General features: G+C 30.4%; 2 protein-coding genes across 3 annotated transcripts in view; one reads left to right on the top strand and one right to left on the bottom strand.

Annotated features, from left to right (window-relative positions):
• LOC142332146 (uncharacterized) overlaps positions 1-23120 on the top strand; it is a 130045-nt gene that overhangs the window by 98245 nt on the left and 8680 nt on the right. Inside the window, exon 3 of one of the 2 annotated variants that reach the window (XM_075378408.1) lies at positions 18834-19722. The exons of the other annotated variant lie outside the window; for it this stretch is intronic. The gene's annotated coding sequence lies outside the window, so the exon portion shown is untranslated. The remainder of the gene's footprint in view (positions 1-18833; positions 19723-23120) is intronic. 2 annotated transcript variants of the gene reach the window in all.
• LOC142331964 (uncharacterized) lies at positions 722-22586 on the bottom strand. Its single transcript, XM_075378016.1, has 4 exons — positions 22499-22586; positions 5012-5165; positions 2679-2808; positions 722-1184 (listed from the first exon to the last, which is right to left on the bottom strand). Exons 1-4 carry the CDS (start codon positions 22584-22586, stop codon positions 1065-1067), a joined length of 492 nt encoding a protein of 163 aa, XP_075234131.1. The 3' UTR covers positions 722-1064.

Here is a 23120-nt window from a genome sequence, read left to right as displayed (position 1 = left end):
ATTTTAAGTCAATTTTGAATTTTTACTACTTAAATTTTTATTAGTTATTAAACCATATGTTTTATTATATAAAACTTATGTCCACTTATAAATATAAATCATTATTTGTGTATACTATATAGTAATATATTTCTGTTTACTAATATCAGGAATGAAATGGTTTTAGGTCATTGAAATACAAGTTTGTTTTCTTTAAAATATCTGTAAATTCTAGGACACTGTTTTAATTTTAGCTTACTTGTTAAATCAATGAATAATAGTGACTACAATGAATGATTTTTAATTGGTGCTGGAAATTGATCATTTTATAAATTAATAACACAAATTACATTTTTTAACTCCAATTTTATTAAAAAAACTAATAAAAATTACTTTTTTTTAATATATATATATAAAAAAAAAAACAGTGGTACTAACCAATATCATTAACTGTCATCTCTTATATTCTGTAACAGTAGAAAGTTACTGAATAATAGTTCATTTTTTTATCAGTCTTTTAGTGATGCTACATTATGTCGTGCATGGGTTGATAAAGGTTATTCATTTAATTTTATTAAAATAACAAAATTATGTTTTACTTGGATAACTTTTTTTTATTTTACAAGGAAGTTGGTAGTTATTTTATGTATTGCCGAATAATGAAATTAATAATAACAGTATTGTACTTGTGACTGTGGGCATATTTTTCTTTTAAGTTTAAAATAACGAACAATTCTTGTATGTTTTTCAAATTATAATTTATTGTAATTTCATTTGATAGATTAACAAAAAAATTAAATAAAATTATAGATAAAGGTTAAACCTATTTTTTATTATATGGAAAAATGTACATAGCAAGCAGTTGTTCCAATCCCATAGTGCATTAATTAATGATATAACTCATTGGCACAATGAGAAAAATTAAACATAACTCATTGGCACAATGAGAAAAATTAAACATAGTACATACTGGTTTTGCTTATGATTAAATTTATCATGCAATAATATAAATTTATATACTAGCATAATTACAATTAATTTTCCATAATGCTAATAGTATAAAAATTAAATTTATATATATATATTTAAAGATTTTTTAAACGTCTTTTCTTTTTGAAAGCAAGAGATTTTTTCTCCTCAGTTTTTATAACTGGTTTGACTTCAGTTTTACCAATTGGAAAATAAGTTTCATCATCGCTTTCTTCCTGAAACAAAAGTATTTATTTAAAAGAAATAATAAGACATATTTAGAAAACTATGTAATAAATTATGAGAGCTATTCAGAAATTGAGTTCTAATTGCTTGTTTATAATAAATATATATAATATTTGTAATTCAACAAGGATATTGAGATAGTGCATGAAAGAATTTCTTATAAATACAGTTTATTACTCTTAAATAATAGATACAAAATAGCAATTCAAATTAATCACAAAGTTAATTTAGTAATAATTAAATTATTAATATTAAAATACAATTCCAATTTACTAAAAACTTTACATTAAATAATAGAAACTAATATTGAATTAACAGTAAGATAACTATAAAAAAAAATCAACAATTCACTCAATGCAAGAATAATTCATTTTTACTGTTTATAAAACAACTACTGTACACTTTATAAATTAATAGAATACTCACAGATAACTCATCAGTTGTTTTCAACTACTGCCCAAAATGGAATACTTGTAATGCACTCATTCTTACCATTAACAAGGTTCAATTGTCAATGGATTTTGTAGCCATTAGGTACTAAACGTGTGAAAAATAAATCTTGTCATGTGCCTTACTCTTGGTAGAAATGACAATAATATTCTATTTTACCAGTCTTTGCTTCAACAGCACAAAATAGAATGACAGTAGATAAGCATGTAGAAATTACTGGTGGTTATGCACTGTGTTGTTAGCTACAGATTTATTTCTAACAGTTAATTGGAAGTTCATTTTTGGAATAGTTCTGTAAAGAGAGCTTATGAAAAAATTCAATAATTTATTTGAAAAGTATAAAAAAAATTCTACACTTTTTGACTAACATATCAACGTGTCAGATTTTATAATTAGATGTGATGGCTTTGAAACTGACTGCTGTTTAAAAAATACCGTGATAATAGGATTGGAAGGCTCTAAATGTTGATAATAACAACCTTTCAGTTTTATGATTATCAATGTAGAGGCTCCTGAAAATGTCACAGCCCCCTCTCAAGAATATTAAACAATCTGTATCAGATGCCCACTAAGTAAAATTAGGAGTTAAGTGGTTTCATGTTCCCTTTTCTGAGACAAATATACTATTACACATTAATATTCCAAGTCTATATAAATGCTAGTGATGATGTAAAATTTTACAAGTAAAAACTTTCTCAGTACAGTACATCACAGTTACTGGTTGACTGTATGTGACCATTATTACTCACAGAGAAAGTGACTCCAGTCGGTACCTCTTTTGACATAATCTGACCTCAGTTCATATAAATATATTACCTTAAATCATTATTCCCTACATATTCACATATGTCGGGTTATGTTATGGTGAATTAATAATCTGTTAAAAATATATACTAATGTCTGTTTTCAATTAACAAATTATGCACGCTGTTTCTAGTAGGTGTAACACAATACATTTTAATCAGTTAAGAGGTTAGAATAGGTGTCTTGATATGTTGTATCAAATATTGAATCCTATTGTAAAAATTACTTACCTCTTCATCATAAATAATTTCATTTGCTTTCTTTGATTTACTTGTTTCTGGTTTTACTGTAGTCTTTACATCAGTTAGTTTTTCTTCTTTCATTACCTTCTTTTTTGGTGTTAATGCTTCTTCAAACACTCTTAAACAACAATAAATCAAGTAATATATTATGAATGAAAAAATTTTTTTTGTCTACTTTAAATAATAAAATTCTATTCTTTCAAGTGGTTACCTTACTAGCACTTTGTTTATTATCAATAAATACAAATCAAAGAACATTACAAGTAATGAATCATAATATCCATCTTCAGTTATAGTAGTAAACATATTACTTATACTGTAATAGTAATTACTAATTACATATATATATATTATATTAATCCGATCAAAATAACAGAATTAATAAAATAAAATAAGATGACATCTACCTTATTCCATAATCCAAGCAAGAGCGCTTTCACGAGTACCTTGTGTCATCAGTTGCTCTATAATTCTTCAAATCTTTCCTTGATTTTAATTTTTTATTAATGACTTCATATTTTGTATAAATGCAATTTTTAATTTTAATTAACAATTTAAAATTTTGAATATAAAAAAAAAGTTTAGTTTTATTTCTGTCTTGATTTAATTGGAAAAGGATCTTTTAACAATTTTAAATCTCAATTTGAATTTTAATGTGTAATTTGCAACAAAAGATTTGAAAAATTATAAAGCAACTGATGATGCGATACTCGCGAAAGCGCTCCTGCTTGGATTATGGAATAAGGTAAGTGTCATCCTATTTTATTTTATTTTATTAATTCTGTACTTGGGTTGATCGGATTAATATAATTTGTATAGTGCAGAGGAATATAATTCCCTAAAGGATCAATTTTAGAAAGAGAAAAATATATCTAATGTTTAATATAGATTAAATATTTTTTCCTAATAAATTAATAAAAAATAATTAATCTTATATGTAAGTACACAAGTAATGAATTACGTAAAAAAAATTATTCTACTTTTAAGTACAATTCTGATTTAGACATTCTGATATATGGGACTGTACCTCTCTACCGCCTTGACCGGTTGTAACCAAAGTTAAGTCACAACAGTGACCCATATTCAGAAGTCATTGTACAAAATTTCATTATAGTTAGTCAGTAGATATCAAACAAAACAATAACTGATGAAAAAAAGAAAAAAAAAAAGTATTATCCCCACCCCTGAATGAAAACTCCCCTACTACATAGCTAAAGTGACATACTAATGTAGTAGAATCATCTAATTAGTATAAGAATCTAAGTTTGAGTTCGGAAACTATAAAAAAGGAAAAGTTGTTAACCCCCCACCCAATTTATTGCCCTTTATTGGGCTTTGAATAAGACCAAAAACTATCAAAAAATATCTTTGCTACTTAAGGAACATTAAATTATGTAAAAAAATACATCTATCCTTTGAGCAATATTTTGAAATATGAATCTCCCTGCTCCCTTGATCGATTGTGACCATAATGAATTGGCATCAATGCTCCATATACAGAAATAATCATGCCAAATTTCATTCAAATTTGTTCATGAAGGATGAAGATGTCAAGCAAAAACAGACCAATATACATACTTTTATTCTTCTGGAGTTTTTCAATTGTAAAATTGTTTACTTTTTTCTTAAAGGGGTCATGAAATTTCAAGATTTACGTGTTCCTTCATTAAATTTTTAGCATACTTTACTTTATATAGTATACTGTACAGCTGCACAGTATAACTTTATAACTGTGAAAGTTAATATATATTTTTTGAAAAATTTTAAATTTTTTTAGTGTAATTTAATGCTTTTATTACAATTTAAGTTTTATTACCTTGCCTTCAACAGCAAAACTGTCATTTGGGTGATGGTCTTATAAAATTATCTGCTAACTACTGCAGACAGTGCTGATAACTGAATCCTAATGAACAAAATCGTACACACTGTTATTACAACCTCACAGTATTATTTCTTCTTTTTTATTTTCTACACACCGGTTTGAAATTTTTCTTTTGGATATTTTCTTTTTCTGAATAGAATTTATTTTTGTTAAAATGCTAAGATGGTTTTTTTGTTCAGAAAAAGGGCCCATTTTCCAGATTGTTCACCTATTAAAACTGAAAGATAAAATAAAATTTAGTTTCCTCTTGAATGGGGAACTTTGTACATAATGGGATTTAATTACCTATAACCACAGCAGATGCTACTGATATAATTTACAAAACAAATCCGATAATATCCTTGAGCTTTTGCAGTGAATAATCTTCTAAAATTAAAAAAAAAAGTAGTAATAATAAATTAACCAATTTAATAATTTAAATAATAAATTTAAAACGTACTTTTTTCTTTTGGCACATTCTTCATAAAGTTCTGCACATGACTCTTCAAAATATAAAAATGGAAACTGTAAATTTTTTAATGATCTGCTTTCTCCATTAGTAGAACAATTTTCTAAGAATTTCTGTTCATTGAACGGTTCAGTAATGACACTTTCTGAAAATTAAAGCAATCTTTAGGAAAATTTTAGTTTATTTGCTTATTATTATACAATGAAATAGTGTTAAATCTTTATTTTGATCACATGAATACATTATGAATGGATTGATTATGGTAGACCACTGCTCCAGTAATTTCCTGGGCAGCATCACAAAATATATAATTAATTATAAAATAAAAATTGTTGCGATTCATATATGAAATTAAATTAAATTATGAAGTAATTTACATACTTGTATATGAAGGTAATAAATATAAAAAATAATACAAAATTATTAACAATTTATTTTGTAAAGTATAATGAAAAATATTTGAGTACATATTGTATATATACTTTGAACAGAAGTATAGAAAATTCCGAGCGTCTTTAATTAGCATAATTTAAAAAATTCTTAGAGAAAAAAAACTTTTTATGTATTTTAAATAAACTGAAGAAACATTTTTTAAATACTGTAGTTCGATAATAAATTGATAAAAAATGGCAATGGCAGCATAATAAGGCCTTTTCTCATAAGTGATGTGTTATATTGAGTTATATGAAAACAGCTCTGTTGTGTGATTTGATGGAAGTGGATATTGTTTGTTATTTCTTAATAAGTGGTTATTCTTTTTAGCAAAAATAACACATTCAGTTGTTATTACATGAATAATTTTTTTTACATAAAGAATCATTAAACAAAACTGTTTTGAATTTGGGTGAGATTCAAAAGCTGTATACGTAGTCTAAGTTAGTAAAGTTTCTAAAGAACTCTAACATAAAGCATAACTTTTTCACATTAATATTTTATAATGGATTATAAAAATAATATTCTGCCAAACAGTTTACATAAAATGGCTAATCATTTAGTAATTTTAAATATATTTAAACAAATTTTATTAACAAATATTGATAATAATAATAATTGCCATAATGTGAGAGGCAAAATAATTTAATAGTTGAAAAAAATATGGCCCATTTGTTCGAAAATATGCTATACAGTAATTCAATAAAAGCCACTTAAAATTGATTTATGTGGATTTTTTGCAAGAAAAAAGCATATTACAATATTGTTAGTTCTTAGATTAGGTTTTATTAGGAATAAGAGGCTTAGCTTTAACAACTGAGCAAATTGGCTTTTAGTTAAGACTTTGTACAATCCTCAATAACAAACAAAAGTACTTGGAGTTCAATAGACAGAGTCACTATCCCACTACACCCAAGAAAGCAGTGGAAAGTGGCTACCCTATCAGCTATTAGAATGTAATGTTATTGATGGAATGAAGATGGTAGCTGACCTGATTCCCATTGAAGGGATAAAGGATAAGTAAAGGAGATGGAATATGAAGAGATGAACAACCCACAGAGGAGCTGCATTAGACTTGTAGATTAGAGAAGTAGGAGTAATTGGAGGAAACATTGTAGTTATGATAATATTACACATACACATGAATTATAATCAGGAACATAACCAGTTCAAAACGGAAGGGGCAGCTTTCTGAATGTAATCTCCTTCATTGGGTAAGGGTAGTCCATGAGGAGGGGGGTTACTATGCAATAATATATAATAACAAAAGGAAGAATAAAATATTTATTTTAAAAATCTAATTTTGTAACAATAGTTTGCAAGGATTCGATGCAAATTGACTGGCTACAGCTACAACTAATTGCTCCTCATTAGTGAAAACCCATTGTTGGAAAATGCTTAACATAGCTAATCCATTTAACCTGTCTTCACCAGCGGTGCTTCTTAGCCGTGTTTTAATATGATGAAGGGAACTAATTGAAGCTTGATAGTACTTAATGTGCAGGACTGTGAAAGTAATATCAGCACAGCCTTTCTAACAGTCATATAAAACGATTTGCTCTTTTATAACCTCAATTATGTCTGGCACTTCCTCTTGCATCTGAGAAGCAGCAGTGGTATGTTGCTATGAAGTCCAGTGAGTTGACTTTGGATAAAGTTCGAGAAATTGAATAACATGCCAATGTCTTGTGGCAAGTTAGATGGGATGAGACAGAGTGTGGGTATTACATGCATGATCTCTTTCCAAATGTTGTTGGTTTGCGGACGCCTCTTGGGTACACTCTAATAAATATGTGACAATTTCTTTCTGGTCATGGTACTTTTAGGAACAGACTGCAGAAATTCGGCCTGGTAGATTCTGAGATGTGTTCTCAGTGTGGACAATTGGATGACACCTACCATGTTTTTTATGAATGCTAGAAGTACGAGTTAATGCGCATGGAGACCATCTGTCAGCTTGATATTATCGGCTCGATGTTGGATCTGCGTGTAAACTGGAGGAGCCAGGCCAAATGGGGCAATAGTGGAGAGTTTTATAGTATACTTAGCAAAAGAAAGGATCACTGAGGAGATGTAGAGCCGTGGTTGGATTTCTCTTGTATTATGTTTTGTTTTATAAATTGTTTTTGTTGTCTTTGTTTTTTGTTTTGTTTCAGTGTTACTGTGATGTTATTGTCCCATGTAGTATTTTTATGTCTCGTGTTGTGTGTTGAACTCACTTTTACCTTTTACGGATAGGTAGTTTAGTTCCTTTGTTTAGTTAAGTTCTTTCAGTCACTTAAGACTCTGTAAAATGTGTTTTGTTTTGAGTTCATTAAATAGTAGTACACCGATGTAAATGTCACTCGTCGCATCGGTGGGATCCTGGCAGAGACGGACTGAAATATGTCAAAAGCCGAGGTTTTGGAGATGACCTCTGGTAAAGCCATAAGGGCTAGGAATGTAGGGGGTGGTGGAGAATGTCTTTCCCCTATGGGGGGTCAGCATGTACCTCATTCCACATTTTGAACCACAGTTCCTTTCTCCTTCAACTTCTAAATTGTAGAAAGTTACACAAGATGACTTCATCTTGTGTAATGAATGGAGTGAAAGTACTTACTTTCACTCCATTCATCCAATGAAACGATGTTAATTGGATAGAAATTTATCAGTGGAAACGCAGTTAATTTTTCTGCAGAAAATCTTACTTCTAAAGATGATATGGAATCTTTTCTAAAATTTGGATGGATTTTTGGCTGAACGATTGCTTCTATGCTTCTGTTGGTCAGCAATGGGGGTGCTGGTTATATCAACATTCAAATACATTGCAATGTCGCCTGTTTGTTTAAAATGGTAGTTGTGGTGTTCTCCACATTTTCCCGATTAACTCCTAGCATGTCAAGAATAGTTTGAATGTGCTAGTTGGCTTTGACTGTGTCAAAAACACAAAGGCAAATGTTCTTCAATTGAAGGGCATTTGCTATGGGTTTCATTATAGCGGAATACTTAGCAATTAATGCTAGTGACACAATAAATGAAAATCTACACACTGCTGCATCTATTTGATAAGCATTTTTTCTTAATGCTGCATTTCCCTCTTCAGCTAAGGTCTCTAATGCATTTACAATACCAACGAAGTGATCCTTAAAAACACAGATGCTCTTGTTTTTCTCTGATCACCTAGTCACAGAATCTAGAAATGCTAACAATAAGCTTGTGTCCTAAACGGACTTGTGCAAAACTGTTATATCTCTTTGATAGTTCTAATGCAGTTTCAAATTTCTGGAAATGTTTAAGTCATTCATAACAAGGTTAAGTGTGAGTAGGGCTATGGAATTAGAAGTTTTTTTTGTACTTTTGTCTCAAGATCCCCTGCACACCTTCTTTTCCAGACATGGTGGAACATCTGTTGAAGCCTAACCCCACACGCTTATCACGGTCTAGTTTTAAGTTTGTCACAAAATCTTCAGTGGTTTTGGCAGCACTCTTGGTGTTAAGTACAAGCTCCACAAAGTCTAAAAATTCTTCTTTGATTTTGTTGGCCTTTTCATTGAAGAAATGTAATCCAGCTGTTATTTGCCAGGAATATCCTTGGTTTTGTCAGCCAAAATGCTATAAACATTGTTTCTTTTTTGTCTTCAGTAATTTGACTGGTTTGATGCAACTCTCCAAGATTTCCTATCTAGAGCAGTCATTCCTTTTTGGTATAATCCCTGCATCCTACATCCCTAACAATTTGTTTTACATATTCCAAACATGGCCTGCCTACACAATTTTTTCCTTCTACCTGTCCTTCCAATATTAAAGCGACTATTCCAGGATGCCTTAGTATGTGGCCTATAAGTCTGTCTCTTCTTTTAACTATATTTTTCCAAATGCTTCTTTCTTCATCTATTTGTCGCAATACCTCTTCATTTGTCACTTTATCCACCCATCTGATTTTTAACATTCTCCTATAGCACCACATTTCAAAAGCTTCTAATCTTTTCTTCTCAGATACTCCGATCGTCCAAGTTTCACTTCCATATAAAGCGACACTCCAAACATATGCTCTCAACAATTTTTTCCTGACATTTAAATTAATTTTTGATGTAAACAAATTATATTTCTTACTGAAGGCTCGTTTCACTTGTGCTATTCAGCATTTTATATTGCTCCTGCTTCGTCCATCTTTAGTAATTCTACTTCCCAAATAACAAAATTCTTCTACCTCCATAATCTTCTCCTCCTATTTTCACATTCAGTGGTCCATCTTTGTTATTTCTACTACATTTCATTACTTTTGTTTTCTTCTTGTTTATTTTCATGCGATAGTTCTTGAGTAGGACTTCATCTATGTCGTTCATTGTTTCTTCTAAATCCTTTATATTCTCGGCTAGAATTACTATATCATCAGCAAATCGTAGCATCTTTATCTTTTCACCTTGTACTGTTACTCCGAATCTAAATTGTTCTTTAACATCATTAACTGCTAGATGCATGTAAAGATTAAAAAGTAACAGAGATAGGGAACATCCTTGTTAGACTTCCTTTCTTATTAAGGCTTCTTTCTTATGTTCTTCAATTATTACTGTTGCTGTTTGGTTCCCGTACATGTTAGCAATTGTTCTTCTATCTCTGTATTTGAACCCTAATTTTTTTAAAATGTTGAACATTTTATTCCAGTCTATGTTATTAAATGCCTTTTCTAGGTCTATAAATGCCAAGTATGTTGGTTTGTTTTCCTTTAATCTTCCTTCTACTATTAATCTGAGGCCTAAAATTGCTTCCCTTGTCCCTATACTTTTCCTGAAACCAAATTGGTCTTCCATTAACACTTCTTCCACTCTCCTCTCAATTCTTCTGTATAGAATTCTAGTTAAGATTTTTGATGCATGACTAGTTAAACTAATTGTTCTGTATTCTTCACATTTATCTGCCCCTGCTTTCTTTGGTATCATGACTATAACACTTTTTTTGAAGTCTGACGGAAATTCCCCTTTTTCATAAATATTACACACCAGTTTGTATAATCTATCAATCGCTAACTCACCTGCACTGCGCAGTAATTCTACAGGTACTCCGTCTATTCCAGGAGCCTTTCTGCCATTTAAATCTTTTAATGCTCTCTTAAATTCAGATCTCAGTATTGTTTCTCCCATTTCATCCTCCTCAACTTCCTCTTCTTCCTCTATAACACCATTTTCTAATTCATTTCCTCCGTATAACTCTTCAATATATTCCACCCATCTATCGACTTTACCTTTCGTATTATATATCGGTGTACCATCTTTGTTTAACACATTATTAGATTTTAATTTATGTACCCAAAATTTTCCTTAACTTTCCTGTATGCTCCGTCTATTTTACCAATGTTCATTTCTCTTTCCACTTCTGAACACTTTTCTTTAATCCACTCTTCTTTCGCCAGTTTGCACTTCCTGTTTATAGCATTTCTTAATTGCCGATAGTTCCTTTTACTTTTTTCATCACTAGCATTTGTATATTTTCTACGTTCATCCATCAGCTGCAATATATCGTCTGAAGCCCAAGGTTTTCTACTAGTTCTCTTTATTCTGCCTAAGTTTGCTTCTGCTGATTTAATAGAAAAGATAGATTTTTAAAACATATTGATTTTCATAATGAAGAAACGAATTGTGTAAAATTGTTTTCATAAGATTGTATACATATAATTCACCTAAGATTAAGATATGATGCATGATTTAAAATTAGTTATATTTTTTTATTTTAAATAAATTTTCGTATGAAATTAGTGTTTTATTTATATATAAGTCATTCATTTTGTTTCTAGGAGTTATTTATTAAATTTTTTTCTACTCTAATACATACAAATTCTGTTCAAAAACTAGCTGTAGGCCAAGGAAAAAATAATTTCCTTAACCAAGTCTTCCATTGCTGGAAGTTCTCCTTTGGTAACGTTGTTAATTGTGCTGTCACGTTTACTTTTGTCCTCTCAGCCCTCAAATTGGAACACTTTCATAGGGTTCTTTACCTTGGGGAAGAATCAGAAATCATATTTGAAAAGTAAGGAGCCCACAAAACCGAAAGAAATTTTTGCTTGGCAAAGAAATCATGAATTGGACACTAGGAATGGAGAGAAGCATTGTCATGATGTGACAACCTGAAGTCCAGTTTCTTACAATGAATTGTATCTTAGTTTTACAAATAAATCTTAGTTTTAATGCTATTTTACTAATATTTTAATGTCCAAGAAGGAGCCTCGTGTTATTATTTTGACTCAGGTGATGATAACGGAATAGCGTTTTTCGCCCCCCCAAAAAAAAAGAGTTCTGCATTAGATTATGAAGTAGCCATTGTTCTTAATACATAATGTGATGTGTTTTCATAAAGTCATGGGAACATAAATTTTTGTTTGTACATCATATTACATTGTATGTAATGTTCTGAGAATGTTTTTGATTTTATGAAAATATTTATTTTTTTATTAAATACTCATTTAACACTAGAATGATATGACCTTTTAATTAATTTCTATGATAAACCTTTTTTAATTTTATAATTATCTTTATTTCTGATTTTCCAAATTTACTCTTGCAAAAAGTCAACCCAGGTAATCGGTGTTTTTCTGTGTGTGTTTTTGTATATATATATATTCGCACTTCTACAGTCTATATAAATTATATATTAATGTGCTTGAAAATCTTCTAGAACAACTCTGACAGTTGGTAACAAATAAAAGCCATTTAATAATAACTTGTCTTCTTCTTAAAAAGAAAAAAACATGTTCTAAATGAAAATTAATGACAACACATAAATATGAATTACTCTATTTTGCGGTTTCAAAATGCTATTGAATAGGTTAGAACCCCAAATAGATCACAAAATAGGAAGTATCAAGGACGTTTTTGAAAGGGACAATCATTTCTGGAACAGATACAAAGTTTCTAGTTGATGTAAAATACTTCTTTTTTTCCTGTTTAGCCTCCGGGAATTACTGTTCAAGTATAACTTCAGAAGATGAATCAGGATAATATATATGAGTGTAGTCTTTTACTGTCTCAGTTCGAGCATTCCTGAGATGTGTGGTTAATTGAAACCCAACCTTCAAAGAACACCTGTATCCACAATCTAGTATTCAAATCCATATAAAAATAACTGACTTTACTAGGACTTGAATGCTGATCTAAAATACTATATATCCAGGAACAAACCTATCTTTTATCAAGTTTCAGAAAACAGAGTGACGACTCCTTTTCAAACTTTTGAGAGAATACAGGGTTGACTGGAAAACTTTAAATCACATTAAACTCACAATCATAGTCTAAATTTAAATTTATGGAAAAAATAAGCAAATCTTTTCTAGCCACAACAAAGTTGAAACAAGATGATGCACTGTCATTGATCCTCTTTAATTTGGTTTTGGTAGATGAATGATATGGGTGCAGGAATCGAATCCAAAAACTGAAATGTCAAAATAAGATGCCTAGTCTTTTTGATAACCCGGCTGTTTTACTTGAAACAAAGAAACATACAGTTAACAAAGATAACCCAAAAAAACAGGCCTACAGCCAAGTTGAAAATCAAGTTGAACATCAACTCATTAACAATAACGACAATAGAGATTAAATACAGAATGATAAATGTCACAAACTAATTTTAGTAACCAGGAGAGATTATAAGCAGAATAGATAAATCATCAATTGAAAATAGAATATTAAAACTGAAGAAGTCTAGATTTATCACCAAAAAAAATCTAAAATAAGAAAAATCTCTCTAAGATCACAAAATTAAGATGTATGCAACTGTACCAATACCAGTAATCGTATATGGCACTGAAACATTGCACCTAACTGACCTTGAATAATTGTTCAAGATCAAAAGAGGATTACTGAGGAAAATCGATGATTCATAAGAACTGAAAAAAGATACAGACTGAAATCTAACAAGAATATTACTGATATCAAGAAACAGGGATGAAGAAAAGAAGGTTAAATTTCTTGGAGCATACAATTGGGATCAATCCAAATAGATTAAATAAGTAATGAGCTATGGAATGTAAATTACAAATCAAATTACCTGAAACAGATTGAAGGTGACTTTCAAAGGATAGGCTTGAAAGAAGAGGACTGTTGTGATTGAGATAATGTCTGAAGAATAATTTACAGTATAGAAGTTCTTGTGGCAGAAGAAAGAAAAACAGGAAGAAAATGGACAAAAACAAATCCAAGCCAAAAAAATGAGAAATGTATATAGTGATACTTGTGTGGTCCTAAGTTTGTCTTTTTACGTAAAAAAAAATTATCTTCGTAGTCTTGCTGGATGGTGAGTCATCATATGACAAGGAAGTAACTCCTTGTCATTACTATGATGTTACTAAAAGGCTTCGTGTAGAAAAATTGTGCCTTTCAACTTGATACAAAATTTAGAAATTCTTCGTCATCCTTTTTACTCTTTGTACTGATATTATTATATGTAGTTCACCAGTCTGTAGCAGTTCTTTCAATTTCACACAAGCCTTTTTTTATTTCTTACTTATTTAAGTCAGCTGGTAAGAATTCATGTCAAAAAAATTTTTATTCCTTTTTTTATTAATGAAACTTGCTGCTTCCACATTAAAAATTTGGGAGCTTCATCGTCAGCATAGACTACATTCTTTTTTTTAACTTAAAACTCCTCCAGTATTTTCCTAATAATTTAAATGTTCCATGTTCTTTAAGAATGTTGTCATAATTTGGTGTTAGAATATTCTCTTATGTGACGTAAAATCTTTCTATTCTGCCAATTACATAGGTAGTATAAAACTTTATCCACATAAAGGGAAAATTTATTAAATTTAATTAAAAGCTACACTTTGTTGATATAATCAAGTAAAAAATCTGTAACAGTTGAATTCTTTTTCTGACTCAAAGTGGCATCTGAGAAGAATTTCAGTTTCGTTGGAGTAGAAATACTTTTTGCTCTGAAAAAAGTAAGTGAACATTTTTAAATTGCAATGAAAAATTAGTAATTGAAAAAAAAAGTAGTGTTTGGAAAGTAGCAGAGTATTTTATGACTGGTAAAACATGGCTGAATTATTACAAAAGAAATTTTTTTTAAATATTCATGATATAAATTGTAGGTGTAATATGTAAGACAGAAAATTCCTTTTCTAAGCCATTTCTTAAAAAAAGGGCCCTTGATGTTTTTAAGGAAAAGTGACTTCAAAGAAAAATACTGAAATAGGCATTTTATTTCTTTTAAAACAATGTCAAAGAGAAGCAACTGCAGTAAAAATGTAAATTAATGGGTTAATTACACACCAAAATTGTCAGAATACTTATCTGGAAATGTTTTTAATGCAGACAAAACAAATGCTTTTATTGGAAAAAAGCATTATTGCATTCAAAAAGTTTAATTTATATTAAGAAAAACAGTGCAGTATAGAAAATAAGTTTTATTGTCATAAAAGGTTTTAACAAAAATATTTTTCAAAAAATACAAAAACATCTTGCAGCATAAGATTTTGTGAAAAAAAATGTTCTTCAGAAAAGAGAATGGATTGACAAAGCATGTAGGTCATCACAAAAAGTATTGTTGGTAATTGCTTCAGAAAAACAGAAGTCTGTAAGGAGACAGAGCTACCTGAATCAAAATCAGCTACATGATGACTTAAGAATTTGAAAGTTATTTTAATTCACACAATAGTTTTTAAGATATTCAATGTAAAACTCAAAATTCGGTGTCAAAAAACAAGGTTTTTTTTTAGGTTTGTAGTACAATAGCTTTGTTAAATGACTAATAAATGCGGAATATTTAGTAACAAACCAGAAAATTTAATTCTGAGAAAATTAATATAAATACACCCAATAAAAACTTTTAAAAATTTATTTTTTATTGATGTAAAATAGACAGAACATCGTATTATTCTTTCTGTACCTAAAAACCATTTATTTTAAAAACAAAAAAAGTTAATTACTGAAAATAATTTTAAAAGAAACTCAAACTTTATAAAACAATATTTTATCTATGTATAATCAATAATTTACAGAGGTAAAATGAAATAAATAGATAAAAACTAAGTTGGAATGTACGGGAATGTGTACTGGAATTCATGGGAAAGCTGGTCAACAATGAAAATTGTGTACTTTGTTTGAATCAGTTGTCATAAATTATCATACAGATTAAAGAAGTGTAGTTTTATCCTATCATAGTGTAAAACCACTACGATGGCCATTTCAATTTTCTAACAAGGAATATGCCAATGTAAGTTTTGTTTATGGATTTTCTAATGGAAATTCAGAAGCTGCTCAACATGTATATTAGGAGAGATTTCCTGAAAGGGAAATTCCAAATATGAAAACCGTTTCTTCAGTATATAAGCATTTGTGAACAAAAGGGTTTCTAACATGTTCATTTTCTGTTGAATGCAAAGTAAATCACATCATATTATTGATGAATATAGTGTGATTAAGTGCAGCCCAGGCGCTAGTACAAGGTGAATTTCATGTTGTACTGGTTGGCCAAAAAACAAAGTGTGGTGCATCCTATAAAAAGAAAATTTTTATCCTGTCTGCCTCCAGAAAGTTTAAAATTTGCGGCCAACAGGTTACCCTCAGCAATTAAACTTCTGTTGTTGGCTTCTAGACAACAACACTGATAAGGTAAATTAAGTTTTATTTACCGATGAAGCCACTTTAATGAGATGCAGTCTTCAATTCTAAAAATAGTCATTTATGGAGTGAAGACAATCCACATGGTACTGTGGAAACTAGTTTCCAATATATATATTTATAATATATTAATATATATATATATATATATATATATATTAATGTTTGGTGTGGCATTATTTATGACAAAATTCTGGGACCATTTGTTTTCAATGAAAACCTTACGGAAGATGCATATGTTCATTTCTTGAAAAATTATTTGCTGGCTCTTTTAGCAGATGTACCTTTACAAACTCGATTGCAAATGATTTTCAGTATGATGGTGCAACACCACATTTTTCTTTAATAGGTAGAAATCACTTTAATGCTAATATCTTAAACTGGATTGGACATGCTGGAGTAATCAATTGGCCATCATGATCAGCTGACTTAATGCTACTAGAGCACTTCATTTGGGGCTATATAAAAACGATAGTATACCAACAAAAAGTTAATTCTAAAGAAGTTACTTATTAAAATATGAAATGCTATTGAATTTATACCAAATGATCCTTAGCTAATACGGAAAGCCGCCAGAAATATTAATTGTGTGCTGTGCACATTCTGATGGAGGGAATTTCAAATAATTACTGTAACTGAGGTTTGTTATTCTGTTATCATTTATAATTCATGTATTTTAGTTTTTTGTTTTGCTATATTAAGAATAATGCTTATTAGGTGCAGAAAGAATAATACGATTTTTTGTTTGTTTTACTTCAATAAAAAACAAATTTTTAAAAGTTTTTACTTACTTTTTTTGGTTGAATTTACATTAATTTTCTCAGAATTAAATTCCCTACAAGTTTTGTTAGTAAATCTTCCACATTTATTAGTCATTTCACTAAGCTACTGTATTACATACAAACCTAAAAAAAAAACTTGTTTTGAAATAGAATTTGGAGTTTTACATTGAATATCTTATAAACTACTGGAGTTACAGTTCTGGAACCTGTTTTATCCTATATCCCAGCCCAATTTACCTAAGAAACCACCAATTTTACTCCTTAATTTGGATCCCAAAAATTATACTAGCACTTCTTTTTATTAGAAGAGCTGAAATACAGACGAATTCTTTCGCTAGTCGTAACTCAAAAACAAAGCGTTTCATACCTATGTATATATAAACTTTTTTCATTATTTTCACCAGTAGAACATGTCCTGAACTTTTCTCCATTTCTTTGTGGGACACTTCATATTTTAAAATTCAGTACTGTAAATGTCTGTACTTATTTTGTTTATTGTAATTATACAGTAAATTACAGGACTTGTTTTTCTTTCTTTATGCGTAAATTTTTAACTTTTGTAATGGACTCATCTGTTGACAGTGATTATAAACAGGAAGAGGAAGGAACCAAAAATAGAATATGCTAAAACTACTCTTTTTTTAATTAGAATTATAGGCAGGCATTATTGGAATTAATTATATTTATGGCATAAATACAGTAAGTAAATGCTCGCTGAAAAACAAATTTTTAAATTAAATTTTTCTGAACAAACAATGATGATGGAGTTTTTTTTAAACAGCAATAATTCTATGAAAGATATGTTATAAACTGAAAATTATTTATACAGTAATTTTTAAGGTTAAATTATTTTTTAAATTTTACAAATTAACACCTTGAAATTTAAAAACGATAGATAATTTTTTAATAGTTTATAAGTTCCGGTAATTAAGAATTTCATTCTCCACAAAAAATGATGGTGCATGGGTTTGTTTGTTGTGTGCTCAAATTCTTGTTTTAGCTGCTATTGGCGCAGAGTAGACCTCGTGGTGCACCGGGCAGCATGCACAGTGCACAAATGATTAATTTGTTTGAATGATTTATACTTTTTGAACGATTCATTCATTCGAACAATTTATATAAAATTATAATTGTATTTTGGGAATAAAAAAGGAAAATACTGGGGTTAGAACTATGTTAAAAAAAATCACAACCCAAGAAACAGTTTCATTACACATCATGTGTAAAGAAACATAAACCATGTAATATTTTTGCAGTGCCTTTTTTCTAGTATTTAATAGTTTTGTGGTTATATTTTCAGAGAGTCTCTAATACAGCTTTAATTAAAATCTTAATCTATAATTAACTACTTTCCTTTCTTTTTCTTGTTTTAGCCTCTGGTAACTACCATTTAGATAATACTTCAGAGGATGAATGAGGATGATATGTATGAGTGAAAATGAAGTGTAGTCTAATACAGTCTCAGTTTGACCATTCCTGAGATGTGTGATTGGTTAACTGAAACCCAACCACCAAAGAACACCGGTATCCACGATCTAGTATTCAAATCCGTATAAAAATAATTGACTTTACTAAGACTTGAACGCTGGAACTCTCGACTTCCAAATCAGCTGATTTGGGAAGATACTAGACCAAACCGGCGGGTTTGATTATTATTAACGAAATTGACTATTATTAACTAAAATAGTTATAAATAACTAATTATTTCCAAAGGTTAGACTATATAGTTAACAATTTAAAGGAATGTATATTGATATTACTGTATTTTTAAGTACATAATAAAATAAATATTTAAATTGATTAAACATGGGTGAGACTCCATACCAGATCTCATGGCAATCAAGATATTTAATATCAATTATCCCCTTTTTTAACAGGATTCTTCAACAAAAGATTTGTTTTCGTTTCTATTTGGTATTTACAGCAAAATGAAATTCTTCTTGTTGTAAATGTTATGTAATGTTTTGTTTTTTTATTTTGCGTGAATATAATATACATTTTTTATTTTAGGATCTTGCTGATGAGACAGTTGATGATTCAATTTTAGAAAATGTTAAGGATAATATTCAGAATGCAAAATATATGGCACTCAACAAGTGTAAAGATAGTCTTATATGTAGTCGCCTACATAAAATATTCAATGAAATCGACAGTACCAGTAGTGATGGATTTAATAATGATAAAACATCAGTATTTGAACATGATATAAATGATAGATTAGTGGAGTATAATAAACAAAATATTAATGACGCTAAGAGATATATATGTAATCATTGTGAAAAAACATTCAAGTCAAAATATAATCTGATGCATCACAATAACATTCATATCGGAAAAAAAAGTTACCATTGCACATTATGTCAAAAGTCATTTTATCGGGGAGGTGATTTAAACAGACATTTTTCTATTCATATCAGAGAAAAAAGATTTAAATGTAACACTTGTGACAAATCTTTTAATAATAATTGTAATTTGAAGAAACACCTTATAATTCATACAGGGGAGAAAAAGTTTATGTGTAGTACATGTTTAAAATGTTTTAATAGTAGTAGTAATTTGAAGAAACATCTTACAATTCATAATAGAGAGAAAAAGTTCTTGTGTAATATTTGCCTGAAATCTTTTAATCGCTGCGATACTTTGAAGAGACACCTTTCTATTCATACTGGTGATAAAAAATTCTCATGTAATTTTTGTCAAATGTCTTTTAATGAGAATTATCAATTGAAAGTACATCTTCCTGTTCACACCGGTCAGAAAAAATTTATGTGTGTTTTTTCATAAGTCTTTTAATAGAAAAGATAGATTTTTAAAACATATTGATTTTCATAAAAAATAAAAAAATTCTGTATAATTGTAGTCATAAGATTTTTATTCGTATAACTCATCCAAGATTAAGGTATGATGTACAGTCTAAAGTTAGTTTATATTTTTTTATTTTAAATAAATTTATGTGTGAAATTAGTGTTTTATTTACGTGTAAGTAATTCATTTTGTTTTTAAGAGTTATTTATTTATTTTATTCCTACTCCCAGTTAATACATATAAATTCTGTTCAAAAAACAGCTGTAGGCCAAGAAATAAATAACTTACTTGTTGACTTTACTTAACCCACTTCTTCCACTGCTGGACGTTCTCTTTTGGTAAGGTTGTCAATTGCGCTGTCACATTCTACTTTTGTCTTCTCAGCTCTCAAATTGAGACACTGTCATAGGGTTCTTTACATTGGAGAAGAATCAGGTATCATATCTGAAAGTAAAGAGCCCAGAAAACTTAAGAATTCTTTAGGCAAAGAAATCATGAACTGGAAATAAGGAATGGACAGGAGCATTGTCATAATATAGTAAACTGAATTCCAGTTTCTTGTAATGATTTGTATCACTGAAGCACTGGAGTTTCTTTGTTATACTATTAATGAATATTTTCTTTGTAATAAACATCTCTGCGTTGTAAAATCCCAGCAAAAAGTTGTTATATTTTTGAAATTGCTCTTTACTTTTCTTGCTTTCTTTGTTAAGCCTTTGTTTCTGAGCCTTATACATACAATCATGCCTTATTGCTAATTACCATAATCTTCATGAAGTCAGTATATTTATAGGCCTAACCCAAGCAGGTTCTCCATTACACCTTGGAGCTATTTTTGTTAATACTTAATGTCACGTGAGCTCATAAAATTAAGGTAACATATATTTCTGTTTGTACATGATATTACATTGTATGTAATGTTCTGAGAATGTTTTTAATTTTATTGAAAACATTTATTTTTTTTATATTTGCATCGTTTTATTAAATTTGATACCGATGTAACATTAGAATATGTACTTTTAATTAATTTCTATGATACAGCTTTTTTAATTTTATAATTATCCTTATTTCTGATTTTCCGAATTCACTCTTGCAAAAGGTCATTCCAGATAATCAGTGTTTCTCTCTCTCTCTCTCACTCTCTCTCTCTCTCTCTCTCTCTCTCTCTCTCTCTCTCTCTCTCTCTCTCTCTCTCTCTTGTGTGTGTGTACACTTTTACAGACTATATAAATTATGTAATAATGTACTTGAAAATATTTTAGAACAACTGTGACAGTTTGTATCACATAATCAGTAGTAATTTGTAAAAATTTACTGAACCAACTAACTGTTATCATTTAAAATAATAATGTTGCATTTTGAATTATAAACTTACTTAATTTTAAGTTAGATTATAAAAGTCATACTATAGTAATACCTGGTCTACTTCTTAAAATGAAAAAAAAAAAATGTATAGTTAAAAGTAAACAAAACGATAACATTCCAAATAAAAATTAATGACAAACAAATAGATCATAAAATAGGAGAGAATCAAAGCAGGCTTTCAAAAGGGACAATCATATCCAGAACAAATATAAAGTTTGTACTTGATTCTAAAATACTCTATATTCAGGAACAAACCTATTTTTTATCAACTTTAAGAAAGCAGAGAGACTTTTTCAAACTTTGAGAGAATACAGGGTTGACCATTCTGGATCAGAATGGTCAACCCCGTCATGGTGGTCATCCACCATGTGACATTAACGGTCGCCACACTACCCCCTCCATACCTCCATACCTTTTTCTTTTTCCTGTTTAGCCTCCGGTAACTACCGTTTAGATAATACTTCAGAGGATGAATGAGGATGATATGTATCAGTGTAAATGAAGTGTAGCCTTGTACATTCTCAGTTCGACTATTCCTGAGATGTGTGGTTAATTGAAACCCAACCACCAAAGAACACCGGTATCCACGATCTAGTATTCAAATCCGTGTAAAAATAACTGGCTTTACTAGGACTTGAACGCTGGAACTCTTGGCTTCCAAATCAGCTGATTTGGGAAGACGCATTCACCACTAGACCAACCCGGTGGGTTAATACCTCCACACCTAGCCCTGATGGGCTTTACTGGAGGTCATTTTCAAAAACCTTGACAGCAGGCATATTGCAGTCTTGCCTCGACCAGGATGCCACCGATGCGAATGCCACAAGTAACATTCCTATCGGTGTACTTATAACAAAGTTGGACACATAGAAACAAAACACATCTCAGTTAGTCCTACAGAAGATTCAATCTGCAATTTTTAAGTGAAGGAATTGAAATTACCTACCTACACCTACCCGAGAAAGTAAAAGTGAGTCCAAACAACTTAAACTTGAACTAAAACCATAATATAATTAGTGAAGAATTAACAAAAAAAAAAGAATAATGAAAACAAAAGAGACAAAGGAAGCCCAGTCGGGACTAAACCCCCTTCGCTATCCTTTCTTTTGCAATACAAATCATGAATTCCTTAACTATAGTCCATTTTGCCTGGTTGGATGCAAATTCAGCACTGACCCAAGAATGTCCAGTCAATAAATGATCCCGTTATGATATTTCAAGCACTCATATAGCACATAAAAAGCATTATATCTAACACCCCCTACTGCGGGCATATACCCGTATCAACCAGGCCGAATCTCGCCAGCTTGCCTGAAAAGCACCGTGTCCCAAAAGAAACTGTGATGTATTTGTTTGAGGAAATCTAGGAGGCACGCCGAAAACACCTAATATCTGAGAAGAGGTCGTGCGTATACCGTCCGTCTTCTGTGTCTCATCCCACCTAGCTTGCCATAAATTAAATCTATGCCGCTCGATTTCCCGGATCTTTTCGGAAGTCAACTAACCCAACTTCCTAGCAGCATAACGTGCCTGCTTTCTACTGCAAGAATATCGATTGGTTTCACTCCCGCAATCACCAAGATCGCCTCTCATGAAATAGTTCGGTAACTGTCCCGTTACCGTCGTAACATAAGTCGTTGGGCCCTCAGTAAAATATTCCGGTAACTTTGAAATCTTAGCCTCCCCGCCCAAACAGTCGCTGCATACAGCATAATAGCCTCACATATGGATTTGTACAGCATGTTCATGGTCTTAAAATTAAGACCCCCAATCAAGATTGACCACACGTCGAATTTCGAAGAAGGCACTACAAACCTTCTCCGTGACGTATTGAAAATGCTTTTTGAATTGCAACTTCTCATCCAGAAACACCCCAAAGTACTTCTAAGCCTAAACATATTTAATACGTTGACCTGCCATCGAAAGGCGGGCTTGCCGACTCAAAGCCAAACAGCCGTTGAGGAACATCATAGTGGTCTTATCCGGGCCGAACGTTATCTTGTATTGATGACTCCGCAGCTCCAATATTCTCCATGGACGAGTGGCCCTGAGCTCAATCTCCCTCCGCGAGCATCCTTCGATCAACAGAAGCCTGTTGTCGGCATAAGCCACCATGCAACACCCACT

Source organism: Lycorma delicatula, chromosome 11 (assembly GCF_047948215.1).
Source record: "Lycorma delicatula isolate Av1 chromosome 11, ASM4794821v1, whole genome shotgun sequence".
Lineage (NCBI taxonomy): Eukaryota > Metazoa > Arthropoda > Insecta > Hemiptera > Fulgoridae > Lycorma > Lycorma delicatula.
The sequence above is the reverse complement of the archived record's forward strand: the minus strand, read 5'-3'. Positions and strand labels throughout refer to the sequence as shown.

Coding starts and splice junctions, on each gene's coding strand:
- LOC142331964 (XM_075378016.1), bottom strand. CDS start 22,586: ATGAGAGGCGATCTTGGTGATTGCGGGAGTGAAACCAATCGATATTCT. Junction 5,166..22,498: donor TTATGCTGCTAGGAAGTTGG/GTTAGTTGACTT, acceptor TTTAATTTTCAG/AAAGTGTCATTACTGAACCG. Junction 2,809..5,011: donor GAATGTGCCAAAAGAAAAAA/GTACGTTTTAAA, acceptor TTGTTGTTTAAG/AGTGTTTGAAGAAGCATTAA.